The sequence below is a fragment of the Ceratotherium simum genome, chromosome 15, assembly GCF_057802395.1.
Source record: "Ceratotherium simum simum isolate JZ-2026a chromosome 15, ASM5780239v1, whole genome shotgun sequence".
Lineage (NCBI taxonomy): Eukaryota > Metazoa > Chordata > Mammalia > Perissodactyla > Rhinocerotidae > Ceratotherium > Ceratotherium simum.
This window is the reverse complement of record NC_141914.1, coordinates 23,303,368-23,321,448: the sequence shown is the minus strand read 5'-3', so window position 1 is coordinate 23,321,448 and position 18,081 is coordinate 23,303,368. Positions and strand designations below refer to the sequence as shown.

The 18,081-nt window shown below is 39.4% G+C and overlaps 1 protein-coding gene across 1 annotated transcript; it reads right to left on the bottom strand.

The window, feature by feature from the left end:
- Positions 1 to 1,990: 1,990 nt before the first annotated feature.
- Positions 1,991 to 10,668, bottom strand: CSTA (cystatin A). Its single transcript, XM_004436507.3, has 3 exons — positions 10,540 to 10,668; positions 5,416 to 5,517; positions 1,991 to 2,208 (listed from the first exon to the last, which is right to left on the bottom strand). Exons 1-3 carry the CDS (start codon positions 10,603 to 10,605, stop codon positions 2,080 to 2,082), a joined length of 297 nt encoding a protein of 98 aa, XP_004436564.1. The 5' UTR covers positions 10,606 to 10,668; the 3' UTR covers positions 1,991 to 2,079.
- Between the last annotated feature and the right edge of the window lie 7,413 nt (positions 10,669 to 18,081).

Below are 18,081 nucleotides of genomic sequence, written 5' to 3'. Positions count from 1 at the left end.
ACTGCACAACTCTTAGAAGAAAACAGAAGTGCATCACCATGAGCTTGGATTTGGCAAAGGATCATTAGATCTGAGGACCAAATGCATGAGCACTAAAAGAAAAAATAGATAATTTGGATTTCATTAAAGTAAAAAACTTTTGTGCTTTTAGGGACACCATGAAGAAGTGAAAAGACAAACACAAAATGAAAGAAAATATTTGCAAATCATATATCTGATAGAGGACTTGTATCCAGAGTATGCAAAGAACTCTTACAACTCAATAGTAAAAAGATAAATAGCCCAACTAAAAAAATGGGCAAAGGAGGGGCCGGCTGGGTGGCGTAGTGGTTAAACACGTGTGCTCCGTTTCGGCAGCCCAGGATTCGTGGGTTTGGATCCCGGGTGTGGACCTACACACCTCTCATCAAGCCATGCTCTGGCGGAGTCCCACATACAAAATATAGGAAGATTGGCACAGACGTTAGCTCAGGGCCACTCTTCCTCATGCAAAAAAAAATTGGGCAAAGGATCTGAATCGACATTTCTCCAAGGAAGACAGGCAAATAGATAATGAGCCCATGAAAAGATGCCTTACATCATTATTCATCAGGGAAATGCAAATCAAAACCATAATAAGATACCACTTCACACCTACTAGGATGGCTAGACTCAAAAAGTCAGATAATTACAAGTGTTGATGAGGATGTAGAGAAGTCTAAACCCTTATACACTGCTGATGGGAATGTAAAATGAGGCAGCTGCTTTGGAAAACAGTCTGTAAGTTCCTTGAACAATTAAACATAAAGTTCCCATATGAACCAGCAATTTCACTCTTAGGTGTACACTCAAGAGAAATGAAAAAAATATGTATATCCAAAAACTTGTCCACAAATGTTTATAGCAACATTGTTCCTAGTAGTCAAAAGGTGAAAGTAACTCAAATGGTCATCAACTGATGAATGGATAAACAAAATGTAGTATATCCATACAATGGAATATTATTGGGCCATAAAACGAACAAAATTTTGGTACATGCAACAATGTGGATGAACCTTGAAAATATTATGCTAAGTGAAAGAAGTCTGTTACAAAAGACTACATATTATGTGATTCCATATGTATGAAATGTCTAGAATAGGCAAATCTATCAAGACAGAAAGTAAGTAAATTAACGGTTGCTTAGGGGTGGAGGTGTGGAAGAGAATGGGGAACAATAGCTAAAGGGTATGGAGTTTCTTTTTTGAGGTGATGGAAATGTTCTCAAATTTGCTGTGGTGATGGTTGCACACATTTTTGAATTTACTAAAAACCACTGAATTGTATAATTTAATTGGGTGAATTATGTGGTATGTAAAATATATCTCAATAAAGGTGTTAAAAAAGAGAAAAATGACAATTAAATGGAACATATGATTTTGGACTGGATCTTTTTACAATAAAGAACATTTTGGAGATGACTGGGGAAATTTGAATGTTGCCTTGGGATTAGATGCCAGCAAATGTATCAGTGTTAAATTCCTGAGTTTGATGGCTGTTTTTCAGTTATTAGGAGAATATACTTGGTTGTAGGAAATGCACACTGAAGTATTTGTTGGTGATGGGGCATCGCTGTAGGTAACTTACTCTCAAATGTCCCGGGAAAGAGTTTTTCTTGCAACTTATCTGTGTGTTTGAGATTGTTTCAAAATATTAATATATTTTGTAAAATACCTGATTTAATTTTAAAATTTGAGGGTGGAGATGGAATGTTAGATTCTTAGCAACCACGGGGCACTGATGGCCCATGATCTAGCCTGCCTATGGTGGGAGTGGTGGTGGTGGTGGTGACGGCATTATTCTTTCACCAGTTGCATTAGGCCCAACTAATTTTATAAGATTTCCAATCGACAATTGTCAGTTTGTATGGAATTTGTACTCTAAAGCAATAACAATGATTTTGAGAAAGGAAAAGTAATTACTATTTCATACAATAGATGAGAAATAGTTGAAAAAATCAACTTATTTTAAAAGCAATTCTTTATTGATAATTACATTTATTAGCAGGGATCATTAATCGGTAGCCAGTGGAAGGAATCAGACCACTTTTGGAACATGCCGCTAAAAGCCCTTCAGCTCATCGTCTTTGCTCTTGTTGATCAGGTAACCAGTAAGTGTCAAAGACCCACCTTGGTGAGGAAGACTTTTGAATATTTTCAGATGAATATAATTATTATCACCTACTTGAACCTGAAAGGTAAAAAAGAAAAAGGAGATTCATTCACATGGATCTATGTCAATTGAAAGATCTACAGACCTACAGAGACTTCACTGCAATAACCTTTTTTGGAACAGCAATCCTAGACCACATTCCTAGACCCTCAGTTTTTATAAACCTACCACCTTATTTTATGAGAGAAAGGGCAAGTGAAAGGCATGGCAAGAGGCATAGGTCCTACATTTATTTTATTTTATATTTTACTATAATCTGGGCACAAATGAAAGTCCAGAGTTGCATTTCGTTTTCAAAAATGCACAGAGCAAGAAAACAAGTGGCAGACTTCTTGGTAATTCTGTTTCTGACTCCCAAATTGGGACACTTTATTTGCCACATTGTTTGAGAAGGAAGTAGAAAATCAGAATTGTCCTAGAAAATCTGGGATGTGTGGTTCCCACATCTCTGTTAGAACCTACTTTATAAATGCCCACTGGCATGACTGAGCCAGTGGGGCCAGGAGGCGGACAGGCTGGTCTCCCTTCTAAAGTAAGGGGATCTTGCTGGAAAGTCATTGGTATGAAGACTAAAATGCTAGTCTGGGCATGAATCCAGAACCTAGAAAATCATGGTAAGAATTTCCACTTTTGATCTTGGTTGAGACAATAAAAGTTTTGTCTCAGAATAATATTTATTGTACTCTGATGTTCCTTCTTAACCTAATTTTAACAAATACCATTTATTAAATGTTTACTATGAGTCAGACACTATGATGAATATTTTATATACGTGATTATATTTACTTCTTATTACAGAGATAAAGAAAGGTGGAACAATGAGAATTTTACAGATGCAAAAGCAGATTAAGAGAGATTAAGTAATTTTTCATAAATCTCTCAGCTGACAAGCGACAGAGCCAAGATTCAAATCCAGACTCCAACATCTATGTTCTTTTCACTCTATGATGTAACATTTTAAAAGCATTTATTCTGTGCCTGGAATAGAGTATCAGCCTTTGCATACATTTTTAGAGACAGCGCAGCCAATAGTTAAGCATCAGACTACCTGGGTTCAAATCCTGGCTCTGCTCTTATAGCTGTGTAAACTTTGTTAGTTACCTCACCTCCCCGGGGCTCAATTTTCTCATCAGTAACACAGGGAAATGATCATACTTATCTCATAGATTTATTGGGGGAATTAAATGAGATAATACAGGCCCAGCTCTTAGAACAGTGCCTGGCACATTGGAAGTGCTCAGTAAATTTCTAGTTCGTTTATTCCACACAACACCCTGCTAAGTAGGTTATTATTCTTCACCTTGTGTAGACAAGGGAATTAAGGCTCAGAGAAGATGAGGAGCTTCGATCACAGAGGTTTTGACTAGTAGAACAAGTCGAACAAGGGTTCAAACCCAGGACTGTCTGACATCAAATTCTGCAATCCTTCCATTCTACCACCTGCCTTTTGATAGATATTTGAGAAAAAACAGAAAGTCACATCACCAGCAAGACCTTAAATCTAGAGAGTGGCTCAGAGCAAAGAGATCAACAGCTAGATTGCCAGAAAGTATTGAGAACCGGGGTCAGTAGCTGTAATCCAGTAGGGGAAATCTGATAGCAGAAGGAAGGGGAGAGCGAGAGACAGAGACAGAGACAGAGACAGAGACAGAGACAGAGGAGAGAGGGGAGAAGAGACTGTATTTAAGACTGAACGGGTGGTCTTAAGGGAAGAAATTTTCAAGATAGTTTTCTGTGAGCTTTTTAAGAAATACATGAACTGATTAATATGTGAAATCTATTAATCTTGGATTAATCATAAGTCATTACATTAATAATTCCAATTTTGGTGGAAGTTTCTTATCTTTGAACAAAATCAGGGGCTGACCCGGCGGCACAAGTGGTTGGGTGCGCGCGCTCCGCTGCGGTGGCCTGGGGTTCGCCGGTTCGGATCCCGGGCTCGCACGGACGCACCGCTTGACGAGACATGCTGTGGTGGCGTCCCATATAAAGTGGAGGAAGATGGGCACGGATGTTAGCCCAGGGCCAGTCTTCCTCAGCAAAAAGAGGAGGACTGGCAGATGTTAGCTCAAGGCTGCTCTTCCTCACACACACACACAAAAAAATAGTAATAAAAATAAATAAATAAATAAATAAAATAAATAAAATAAAATTGAACAAAATCATTTTTAACTGGAAAACATTCTTTTCCAGCTGTGAAGAAAGCAGATACATGTGGGCCTTCCAGGGCCTGGTATGTACTAGGAGCTCAAATTTGGTAGGACTGGGCTGATCAATTTACATAACCCAGTATTGTAATTTTCTCATGCTGAGCTGGTTAACACCACTTATTTTTTGCTGCAAACTTTTAAAAAATTTTTTATATCTTAAGTAGTTAATTGTTTGTTAAGGAGAAATAAGGCAGACTGTGCCCTGGTCAAATGGTTTAGTAAAGATTAAGTAAATACATTTGAATATCTGTTGTTTATTTATTAAATTAGAATTATCATCTTCTCAATACAAAATAATGAAAATGGCTCCCAAATATCCACGATTGACTTGTTGAATTGGTTCCCTCTCAATAACTTCACAAGTATTTTCTTCAATTAGAACTGGATCAGTGCATCACTTAATTTTTTTAATATAGTTATAAAATTAATTTAAAAAATATTTTAAATGCTTCACTTCTTTAGACAATACCCACAGGGGCACAAGCTGACTCTACCTATTTGAGATGCAAAAATGATTATGTAAATTATATTAATCAAAATGGTTATCTAATGGGCAAAAGTGGCTTATATTATTCTCCCAGCTAATGATTCAAGTCATTCCTTACATCCATTTAATTTAGATACATAGAATCGCAAAATTTTGAGGTGGAAAAAGGCTTCATGATAGCATCTGGTCCAGCCCCACGCCTTCAGGCTCCGACTTCACAGGTGAAGCAGCCATGGCCACGAGCTAAACATACTCTGAACTGTTGTGAAATCTTTTTCTATACAATTTCTGGAAATTAAGTTAAGAATCAATATAAGAAAGCTTTCTAAATTCACAAGAAAAAGACAATACAAATATACCAGCATCTGCCAAATTTGAGAGTCTACCATTTGGGAAGTATCATGCTAGGTAGGCATCTTGGTTTAGCACAAGGAGAAGGAACAAATTATGTGGTAGGAGTGACAGGGAGCATCACATAAAGTGAGAAATATAGTATCTTTATTGCCAAAGTGGATGTTGAATACTAACCTTAATGTAGTAATTTGTTCCAGCAACCACTTGAGTTTTATACTCCACGGCTTTAAATTCTTCATAAGTCTGATTTGTTTTTGCTTCAAGCTGTGATTTAACCTTAAGAGAAAAGAGGAAACAAATTATCAAAGCTATATTGGACTCCATCTATGTGATTTACAAATCTGGGAACCTCATGTTCCTAAAAGTCCTCAAAGATGATAATGAGATCTATGACCTATTTTCAATATTTTAAAGAAAGACACGTATCTTTAATAAGATTACATGGGCAAGGGCTAAAAACTGGGAGGATTGATGGAAGATCTGTATGAGGAGAAGCAAGACTGCCCCCAGATCCTTCCCTCTCACTAGCCTCTCCCTTGGAAGACAAGTTATTACCTGTCCTCCACCCTGGCAGAAGGCTGGAGCTTTACTCTTAGGAGAAATTGAGTCAGAGAGGACATAATTCCTGAAGGCAGGAATGAAGGACATTGGAGGCCCCATGCCTCACTCCCGTCTACATAAGTTTCTGGTGTTGCTAGTGCCTGTGCCATTTTGGAGTTCCGCAGCATGAATCTGCTTGCTTCTGGCTCAGACATTCTGTTCTGTAGCTTAGGCTCTGTCTGGATGGCTCAGTTATATTCCATTGTTTTTCTGTTTTCCATCTTCCAAAGTTTTGTCGCTATCTCTTTGTCAAAGTGGTGTTTGCCTACATCTTGTTGTCTTTATATTTGTGGGTTTGTGCCCTTTCCCTCCCAATCCTTTCCTATCATTTAGAGGGAAAAGGAATTACATTTGTGTATTTGATATACCTTTTTTATTGGGAATTTGCTTCCCTGCCCTTCGCTGAAGCATTTTATGTGCCTTTACAGCTTCAGTCAGGCCTCCAGTGCATCTAGGGTTGTCCCGAGGCCACCCAGTCCTTCCCATCTGTGGACAGACATTTTGAATCCTTTTCTATTGGGACCTCGGTTTGGGTACCAGAACTGTTTTCAAAGACGTAGACATTTGCAAACTCTTTGAGTTCTCAGACCACTTTCGAGGACCAAATACTTCATGGACCACCACCTATTTCTCCTGTAACCTTCAGAATAGATGGGAAGAATGTGATTGCTCTCTTGAGATGGAAAATGAAGCTCGAAGTTGGAGAAAGGAAGGAGATAAATAGTGAGAAAAAAACCAGAAATGGGAAGAGATAGGGTGCAGGAGAGAGAGGAGAAAACTGGACAAAGGTGCAGAGAGAAGTTGAGTAAGAAAAGGAGTTACTGACTTATTGCTCCCCTGTCCTAAGCCTTTTGAGCGAACACTGGGTACCAGTCGAGTTAGGACCTGAGTTGGAAAGGATTAATCTCTACACTAAACCCAAAATCCTCTAATTAAACCTCATTTTACAAATGAGGAACCTGAGGCTGTGAGGAGAACATGACTACATAATGCTGAAAAATTATTAAATATAGTTATTTAAAGCTTAAAATCCCTTGCCTGATAACTTAAGTATCTGATTTATCTGTTGCAATTATCTGTATTTCTTCTGGTTTCCATCTTTTGGTCATGTTTCTACCATGTATCAAAGTTTTTATTTCTATCTGTCCTACAAATTAATCCAAATCTGTAACCTTTCCATTGTATGTATGCAATTCACAAGTCCAGAATTTTCATGAGAGAGTTGATTTCAAAGGTCCTGGTTTGTTTCTGTAAGTGCACTGGCACCTGTCAGACTGTGCACCCTGATTTCGGGTTCACTGTACTCAACCTGTAGCTTTGCTCCCCCTTCCCAGTAAAGCAGATTTGTATTGTTCGAATGTTGGGTGCTATGAACCTGGGGTGATGAGACTTAAGCTGAAGAGCTGGAAAAGGGGCAGAGTAGAAAGGAGTGGGTTAGTGAAACCTTAAGTTTCAGAAGGCAGCTTGGTGCTGAAAGACGCCCCAGAATGGGCGGTAGGAGGGTGAAGGCCAGTGGGAGTGGTGGTCTGGAGCCTGGTGGTAAAGAGACAGACCTTGAGCTGAACACAGTTGGCCTTCACCTTCCGCACCTGCCATGCGTGGTGGTGGCTGAGGTGCTGGAGAGAACAATGTGGGCTTGTCAGTTGGGCCCCGCCAGGGGAAGGATGCTACTAGGAAGGAGCAACTGGTAAAGTACATTCACTCCAGAGCTGTTCAAGCATTTCTTATTGCTGCAGAGCATGAATCTTGGTGAGATGTTAGTTCTCTGGGATCTGAGGATTTGAGCCACGCTGTAGCCAATCATTCCGCAGAAACATTTGGGCTATGCATAATTTAGGAAAGAATGGACAGAAAGAAAATGGTGTTATCATGTATAGGCCATGTTTTGGGAAGTTTTACAGAGTGAGGAAGGAGAGTTTGGGTAGTACATGAAAGTATAGTGGGGCTGGTGAGAGGTGACTTGTGGACATTTGTTGTCTGAGTATGTTTTGAGGAAAGGGGGAAGTATGGGGCAAGACACCCAGTATGCAAGAAATGATGGCACCTGGCATAAGAGAGGAAGGGCTGGTTTAAGAAAGGAAGAGAGAGTCTTAGATTAGAGGGAGGGAGGAATGAGATTCGCAGAGGATAAGTAAATCGGGGTGTTCTCGCACCAGATGACTGTGATTTTCTAAGAGAAGGAACTGAGACACTGGCCGGAGGGGCCTTGAGGATGGGAGGGATTGAGAAACTAAGGAGAGAGAAGGTCCAGATCCACCTCTGTGGGGTTTCTAGAAAAGGACCAACAGGACATGACTGAAAGGATGTTCTGGCAGCCCTGTTGGGTGTTCCTGTTGAGGTTGCTCTCTGGCATGAATTCACAGATTTGTAATGGGTGAGTTTTCTAGGGTTCTGCATCTTCCTTGAGCAAAGTGCTCTGAACCTGGAGCAGAAGCTGAGGAGGATGTGGTGGCAGTGGGAGTGATCTCTAGTTGAGGATCAGAATGCCAGAACCTCACAGGATCATGGAAATCAGGGTCGGAGGAGTGTATGAAACCACCCATCATGGGGTCCGGGCTGGATGAGTGAACGAGTGGGCCTACGCATGTTCTGATGATGATGGGAGGGTGAGTGCCTGAAGGATTCTGGTGTGGCTGAAGGTCAGGTTCTTTGGGTGTGTGGCAGTGGAAGAGGTGACTGATGAGGAGACTGTGGTCAGAGAGAACACAAATTTGTGGGTGAGTGAGAGCCGTGACATGCTAAGCCCCAGGGTGTGTCCCTGATGGTATGCAGATGAGGTGTTTGCATGATATCCTGGCAGACAAAAGTCATGATCTGTGTGTATGCCAGGAACAGTACTCAGCAATCAGGTTTGACTTAGAGGCGTGTGTGTGTGTGTGTGTGTGTTTTGTGTGTATGCATCTACGCATGTATAATAATAGCCCTTATTTCCAAAAATAACTATTGAAATAACATTTTTTTCCTACACATAAACATACTCAGAATTCTCATCCAATGGTTTTTTACATATGATATAAGATAGTGGATCAGCAATAATGATCCAGAGGCTTTTGCTGGTAGGGCCATTCATTTGGTCCTTGATTATACGTATCATGGCTTCTCACGGATAGGGCAATGTATGGCTCTTTATTTCCTTGTGTGTATCTCTTATTTCCAATCTGTTTTGTAAATTTCCCTGAGGGCAGGGACCACCTTTTTGTCCCTTCTCTCCCTATAGCAATTCACAAACTACTGTGTACACAATCAACATTTTCTGAAGAGACCAGGGTTGTTTTCCTACATGACAACTTGTCTCCCCACACAGGAAAGAGGATAGAAGAGGGGTATAGCGAAGACCCTCAACCAAAAGAGAATCTTGGAAGAGGGGGTTTCTTCTATGTGAACTCTAGACCCAAGTACCACTAGCATCCTTTAGCATATGATAACACAATTACTGTTCAGTCTCTTTTATCTTCAAGATGGGGAAACTCTTTTCTTCTGCCTTCAAATATGTTCAAGTCTTCTCAACCTCCAGACCTTTGGTTGACTTTCCTCTCTTTCTCCTCTCATCCAACATCCCTCTTTCATTTTGATGTCAAATTCTTTGAGCCTGTAGTTTTCATTTTGCTTGATACTTTCCCTCTCTAGGTGCCGAACATCCCCCTCCTGTCCCTCCCTCTCTAATCGGCTTATCCCTTCAGTTGGCATTCCACTAAGAAGCTTCCTGATGAGGATGGGGAAAGCTGATCTTCTCCAAGAAAAAAAAGCCTCCAAGGTATTTATTTTTTAAAAGAACTCTTGAAAGAGAAATATTTAGGCCCAAAGAATGAGTGGTAGAATTCTAGGCATCTGAGCTCTTAGAGAGCTTACAAGTGCCCTGACATAGAGGATCCCATCTCTCCACTTCCACAAGAAGCTGACCCTGTTTGCAAAATAGTGGTATATAATGAAGTTTCAGAGAGAAAAAACAAGAAGGAATCATACAAGAAAATAGGGCAATTTACAAACCTAAAAAGGTAATTTATATATGTTTTCTTTTCATAAAATATGCAATACAATAAATTTTTATTATATAAGTTATAGCTAATCAAACAACACGTAGAAAAATGTATCAACTTGCTAAAAACGTTAAGAGTTCTATTTTCACCATAATCAATTTTGGAATCACCGTAGACTATGCCACTTCTCTACTGGTTAAATCATGTTCTAACTATTAAAAGATGAAAACATTGTTTATTTAGTCAAATTTGTAGGAAGTTTGTAAATGGATTGCCTTTATGATATTGTTCTTCATTCAACCCATTAAAAAAAATTTCCCTGCAGTGCCTTTGAAGTCTAGTTCCTCAAATCTTTAACAACCTCAGACTTTAATTATATGTTGGCTCTACTCGGTGAGATTAGAAAAGTTTCATCAGAAACTGAATTAGTAATCCTAGAATCATACATTGTAAGAGCTTTAGAGATGATCCAATACAAAATCTTCTTTTACAAGTCGGGAAACTGAGGCTCAGAGAAGGGATGTGACTTGCTCAAGATCACTCTCACAGTTGGGATCATTAGAAGTTTCCTCTGAAAAAAGTTTTAGTTGTAAGGAAGTCTAAGCAAAACCACACATTTCCCAACGTTCTGGTTTTCATGTTCACCCACCACACCTAACATGGGGCCAACCTAGGAACCAAGATTTTGAATTAAACCTTTTCATGAGATAAATCAACTCACCTCATTAGCAATCTCCTGGATATCTGGAGTGGCAGGTCTGGCTTCAGTTAAGCCTCCAGGCATCATTTTGCCTAATTGCTTCTTTGCTGGGCAGGATGCTGGAACAGAAATGGTCAGGCAAGAGTTGAGACTCCGGTTTTTAAAGAGGGTGTTGCTCATAAGCTCCGCCTACAGAATGTTTTATTTTCCACAAAAAGCAAAAAGGCACAAGGAAAATGAATATGACTTGAGGCAAGTTTTCTTGCTTCCTCAACAGAATGTGCTAATAGGGCTTTGGAAGAATGAGGAGCTTGGGATGAATAAATGGGGGTACACAAGGAGTCATGCTGTTAACAGGATTCAAACTTTCCTGCATTCTCTTTGACAATGGTTCTACCCTGTTGCGTCTGAAGTAGGAAATCTGAAGCCACACCCAGAGTTTCCCAATGTTGTAAAACCTCTAACACAAAACTTAATTTTTTTAAAGGATATTTATTAATAATGTCAAGGCTGATTTTTTAGAATTTACTTGGCTTTATAAAGAAAGTAAAAGGATCTATCTGGAGAACTTTGGCTGGAAATTTGTATTTTACTTTTATTTATACTTCTAGAACTGTTTAAAATACAGAAAAAAACAAAGAATAAAACAACAAATGCCTATACGTGTTCCTATCACCCAGAATCAAAATTTTTAGCATTTTGTCATATTTGTTTCCTATCTTTTTTTTTGTAGTTGTTTTTAAGAAATAAAATATTACAGCCCCCCACCCCCAACCTTGCCCTCCGCAGAGATAAACTACGTTGAGAGTTTGGTATCCTTCTAGTCCCTTTTTATACTCTTACTCAGTGTGTTTTTAAAAATCTACTTAAATTGTATGTTAAACACATATTCTATATTAGGTTTTTTTTCTACTCAACATGTTTTTGAGTCATTCCATGTTGGTACACAGATCAGTTTAGTTCATGTCCTTTAACTGCTATTCTTTGATAGATCTGTCTGTCTGTCTGTCTATCTATCCATCTATCTATCTATCATCTATCTATTCTATCTCACTGCTATATGCGATTCCATATTTTACATACTTATTCCGCTAGTGATGAAGATTTTGTTGTTTCTAGTTTTTCACCCTTATAAACAATATTGCATTGTTTTCCTTTTGTACATGTGTGAGGGCTTCTACAGGCAAATTATCTAGAGGAAAATTGCTGTTTTGTGTGAATATTTATTTGTATTATTTTATTCAATTTTTGGAATATGTAACACATACACATGATAAAAATGTTCAAAAGGAACAAAAGAGTTTACAATAGAAGTAATTCTTCACTCACTCTATTCCTCAGCCACCCTTCTACTCTCCAGAGGCAGCTACTATCCCCAGCTTCTTGTACCCTTCAGAGATAGTCTTTACACATACAAATAGATAATTAACTACACACATACATACATATACATGTACACACACTTTTCTCTTATAAATGGTGCAAATGGTAGCCTACAACATAAACTTTTAGACACTTTACTTTACCCCTAACAATATATTTTGGAGATAATTCTATTTTATTACATAGAGAGGTGTTTCATCCTTTATAATGTTTGGCAGGTACTTGACAAATTCTTGGAGATAGGCAGATATCTTACTGGATAATCTAAGGGGTGCTTTGCAGATAGCTCTCCGTGGAATGGCTTCACTCATGTATTGAGAAGAATAGCAAATGTGCATGACATGGTGCTCACTCAAGAGGCCACAAGTCATCTTAAGACTTTGGCTCAGCTCTGGCCACAGACAACCCTTGACATCTTCCTGTAACCTTCCCAAGTCAGGTCCTCTCATATCCAAGCCTCCAGCTTTTTTTCAGGGCTGCAGTCCATTTCTACCTCTCTGTTCACCAAATAGTCCAGGTGATCCTTGTGTAATCTCCCTGAGGTTAGGCATAAGGTGAGCAGCATATCTTCCATTCTCTTTCTAGAGCCTATATACCATGTTACTCTCAGGTATTCCTTCTTGATTCTCAATAATTTCTTTTAGAAGAAAAAACTGCCCAAAAGCAAATATTGCTTCTGTCTTTGCATTTCTGCTATCATATCCTAGTTCTTCTCAGGGTAGTATGGAGGCCTCTGACTGACAGAGGAGGAGTCTTGTACAAGTAAGTACAGAAAAGAAAAGCACAACAATTAATATCTCTGTGTTAATTACTTAAACACACAATTAAATGCATAATTATTTTTAAATACCTTTAAGATTGCTCTACTGGATGTTGTGGAGGGTTTTTTTGGTTTTAATTATTCAGGCTATTTTTATGGAACTGGACATTCTCATATGTTTTATATATCTGGTCTGTGAGCTCATCTTCCACAGGGAAATATCTTTTATGGAAGATTTCCTCTGTGGGGGCTGGGTTATGGGCTTCCCTATGGGAGGCTTTGCCTCAACTGGACACTACAGGGTGCACAGGCCCCAAACTAGGTCTTGTTTTACTGTTGGCTTAGGGCTCTTGAATCATGAAGATACTCAGAATTTGGGTTTATATTCAGCTTTTGGTATGCCTGGGGCTCTGGACATCTCCAGCTAACTGTGCTCCCACCCATGGCTGGGGTAAATGTATGATATGCTCATTTACTATATATCCCATCATTGCCATTCCTAAGTATTTACCCAAGAGAAGTGAAAACATCTGTCCACACAAGGACTTGTGTACAAATGTTCATAGGTGCATTATTCATGTTAGCCCCAAACTGAAATGACCCAAACGTCAACTGGTGAATAGATTAAAAAAATTGTATACCTGTATTATAGAGTACTACTCAACAATAAAAAAGAACAAAATAACAATACATACAATAACATAGGTAAAACTCAAAGTGAAAAGAAGGCAACTAAGAGAAGTCAAACACAAAAGACTATGTATTAAATTATTCCACTTACAGGAAACCCTAGTAGAGGCAAAATCAGAGTGATGAAAACCAGACCAGAGGTTGCCTGGGGTTGGGAGTGGGAGAAAGGATCGACTGCAAAAGGGCATGAGGAACCGTTTTAGGGTGATGGAACTGTTCTACATCTGGATTGTGGTAGTGGTTACTAATGGTATACAATTACCAAAATTCATTAAACTGTACACTTAAAATGGGTGGAGTTTATTGCATGTAACTTACCCCAAAAAAATCTGGGAAAAAAGGAATACTTGTTAAACACCTTTATGTGTCTCTTGGTCTTGCTTTTATACTGCTTCCTGTACCGTTTTTCATTAGCGTCTTTTAACTACCACTGCATCAACATATTGTCTTAAAAACAGTTGTAAAGGTCCCATCTGAAGTGTGTGTTCAAAAGGATGGCAAAGTTACTCCTCCCGGCTGTCCTCATGGTGAGGGGAAAGTAGGAGGTAAGGTTGGTTGAGGACAAACCATGAAAAGCAGGTGAAAGATTGTAAACTTTAGTTGTTAGGTAATAGAGGCCACTAAAAATTTTGAGCTGTACAGAAACCATTTGTACTTTAGGAAGATAAAACTGGAAGCAATGTGTAGGGTGGATTGGATGAAAGGATCCTGGAGACAGAAAGATTGATTAGGAAGTTATCACAATGGAACAACGAAAAGTTAATTCTGATCCAATGTGGGAAATGGACTGGAGAGAAATGGGACCATACGACAATTTATAAAAGTAATATTAGGAGGGAGGGAGGACACAGAAAAGGGAGTCAGGTGGCTGATGGAGGTGTTTTGTTTGGATAACCAGAAAGATAATTGTACTATTAATAGAATTTGGGAATACAGGAGGAAGAGCATGTTAAACAAGTTGGCCCATATTGAAAATATAAAGATATAACTGGGTAAAGAAATCCATTTCTCTCCCTTTTCCTGGCAAATAGTGGGGAGAATGAAGACTTTAGCAAGAGAGTTTAATCAAGGCCTTACTAAGGTAATGTGGAAATCAGAAATAATGGGCCTTGATGTTTCAGTGGGCTTAGTTATAGAAGTTTAATTTTAACCATATTTCATAAAAAGTCTTATGAAATAAATGCTAGACTGGTCATTACCATTTCAGATGAGGAAGATGAGAAGGCTGGAAAACATTAACAAACCAATGATTGTTGAGGCACAAAATATAAAGCAATGCTGGGTAGATGAAGGTCTTGCTTAATTTTAATCTATTCCATCTTAGTATGTCATTAATAATTTAAATTTCTGTCTTGTTGCTTTACTAAGAAGCACAAGAATCTCTCCCATGATAGTCAAGTGTTAGCTACTATAAAATACAATTTTTTAAAATGTGGTTGAGGGCAGAATCTTTTTGTATGACACAATTCTCTATCTCTTTCTGAGAAGAAATTAGCTTTGTTGATAAAATACTTAAGCAATTTCTGACAAATTTTAATACGATTAAGACTTGTTCTGGGAACCTACTTTCTTATAATAAGCTTGATTAACCTGAACTTCTTAAATTTCCTACACAGGCTATGGATGCAGTAAATTATTACTGTTCCTATAAAATGTTTAGAATTATAAAAATGAAAAATTATATGTTCAACTAAATGGAAATATAATAACTGCTATCATAAAATGGTTTGTTCTGTAAAGTTTTTTGCTACAAATCCTAAGAATTTAGTTATCTCCTTTACAATAACTCTTCAACAAACTTTCAATATCAGCTTTTGTTTCTCTGTAGTTTGTCATACAAGGAAGAGAATCAATAAAGTAGAGTAAGATCAAAGGCACAGTTTTTCCTGAGATTGGCAGGGGGAGGAGAGGGGGAAGAGAATATGAAATATTAAAAATAAAAATCGGTTGCACAACAATGGGATGTACTTAATACCACTGAACTACACACTTGTAAATGGTTAAAATGATACTTTTTTTTAATAATTTTTATTTTTATTTTATTTTTTTTTGTGAGGGAGATCAGCCCTGAGCTAACATCCGTGCTAATCCTCCTCTTTTTGCTGAGGAAGACCGGCTCTGAGCTAACATCCATGGCCAATCCTCCTCCTTTTTTTCCCCAAAGCCCCAGTAGACAGTTGTATGTCATAGCTGCACATCCTTCTAGTTGCTGTATGTGGGACGTGGCCCCAGCATGGCTGGAGAAGCGGTGCGTGGGTGCACGCCTGGGATCCTAACCCGGGCCTCCAGGAGCGGAGTGCGCACACTTAACCGCTAAGCCACGGGGCCGGCCCCTAAAATGATACATTTTATGTTATGTATGTTTTATCACAATAAAAAAATAAAAATAAAAATCATGGAGGACCACAATGGGGAGAGGCAGGAGGCTAGGATAGGAAGCTTTGTATTCAGGAAGCTGCTGGAATGAATTAGGTCTGAGGTCATTGAGATTTGGGTCAGAAGCAGTGGCTTTGGCTATGAATCATTTTCTGTGTTTGGTCATAACTGTAGTGTAGACATCACCCTGCATTGTAATTGTGGCCTCCTCCCTGAGCCTCCTGCCTTTCAGTAAAGGGCACTGCCACCACCCAGCTGCTCAGTCCAGAAGCCATGAAGTCACGTTTTATTTCCTTATCTCCAAATCCAAGCCATCAGAAGATTCTGCCCAAAAAATTTCTGCACAAAAAAAACTATGTGCTGTTTGTTCTCCATACAATAATCAGAGTGATCTTTTGTAAACACAAATTAGATGATGTTACTCCTCTGGATCAATTCCTTTAATATCTTCCCACTAAATTAAAGAAAAAATAATCCAAACCCCTTACCATGGACTCTGAGGCCTTGCATAATTCCATCTTTGCCTAACTGTCCAACCTCATCTCATGACACTTTTCCCCCTTCATGCTCTCCAGATGCACTAGCCTCATTCGGTTCCCAGAACACGTGAGGCTTTTCTTCACCTCAACCTCTGGACACTTGATGTTTTGCCAGCTAGGAATGCTCTCTCTCAGGTTCTTCACAGAGTTTTCTCCATCACATCCCAGCAGAAACATCGTGTTCTAACAGAGGCCTTCTCCCACCTCCCACTAGTCCTTCTTATGTCATCTTCTTTGTTAATAGCACTATTCACAGTCTGTGCATGTTTTGATTATTTTTGTATTCTCTGTTGCCTGGAATAACTGCTATATTCCCAGATCCCAGAGCCTAGAACAGTGCGTGACAGATAGTAGGCATTCAATAAATGTCTATTGAACAAATAAATAATTGCCTTTTTACTTGTCTTTCTCCACCATTAGAGTGTAAGTCTGTGTGGGGGCAGGAGCCCTGGCTGTCTTTTTCCTTGTTGATATCCTGGTTGCTAGCAGAAGGCCCCGTACACAGTAAATGCTCAATATAAATTTGTTGAATAAATGCATGCACTCAAGCTCTCCATCTGGATTGGATTATGGGTCTATCCAACAGACCTTTATCTAATATAAATGGCAGATGTCTCAGGGCCCCCCTGGGAGAGGATGGCAATAGAGCAAAGAAGCAGAGAAACTGGGCTGTGTTACTCCATCCCTTTTTCTATTGGAGCAACTCTTGTTTGTCTTATAAACTATGGTTCTATACAAAAATTAGTTAGGAGGTCTGTAGCCCTTCCGTTTTTTTTGTTTTTGTATAACCACTGAGTCAAACTAAGCCCTTCCTTTTATACACGAGGATACTGAGGCCAAGAGAGACAAAGTGTTTTGCTCAAGGTCACATACCAGTGAGTGACAGAGCTGGGCTGGAGTTCAGGTCAACTGACTCCTGCAGTGCTCTCTCGACTGGATCTCCTCATCTCCTATGGTACTCTCTGTCCTGTCCTGAGGGTGATTGGCAATGACCTGTAACCTTGGGATGAGGGCTGAGAAAAAGGTCTTGGTTTTGTGTGTGCTCTGTGAAGGTAGAAGGGCAGTTATCCTCCTGGAGTGATTGTTGGGCATAGATAGATCCCATTGGACTCAAACCACCTCTTTGTCAGTCAACCAACACTAGAGGTTGGGCACCTCCTGAGACAGAGCTCTGAGCTGCTGCTGCCCCAGCTGATTCACAGGAGCTCAGTGGGAAGCTCCAAGGTACACACATGAGCCAAGGTGAGTACATCTGGGTTGTAACAGATCAGTTAGTGTGGTGATTATAGCTCCATAGATAGGCTCCTGCTTGTGAATTGCAAGATAAGAGGATGACCATCAGCTCTGTTTGTTCTAGCTTACTCATGGAACGGATGCATATGTTCAAAACAGGTTGTCCTCAACTGGTGACAAAGTTTGCTTATAAGTCAGTTGTGTGGAATTTGGCATTTTCCTCAGAAATGCCATCTGCATGGTGACCTCTAGGCTGGCTAGTCAAACCCATTTAACCCACAATGAGTCTGCCTTGTGCAGAGAAATTTCATCATTGAGTAAATACATTGTTATTGATTGTTGTCCCCACTATGTTCCAGATGGATCTCATAGTTCAGAGAGGAAGATGAAGAAGTGAAAAGTTCCTATAATTATAGTGCAGAAATGCCTTAACTGGGACTAACCCCCCCTGGAGAGCTGGGGAAGGTGCTTGAGACGAGATGCTTGAGCAGGGCCTTGGAGGATGACTGGAGCTGGCTTCCAGCTGTTCTGAGTTTCTCTAAGTGTTATTTAAAAAAAGGTTTTTTTTCATTAACAGCTTTA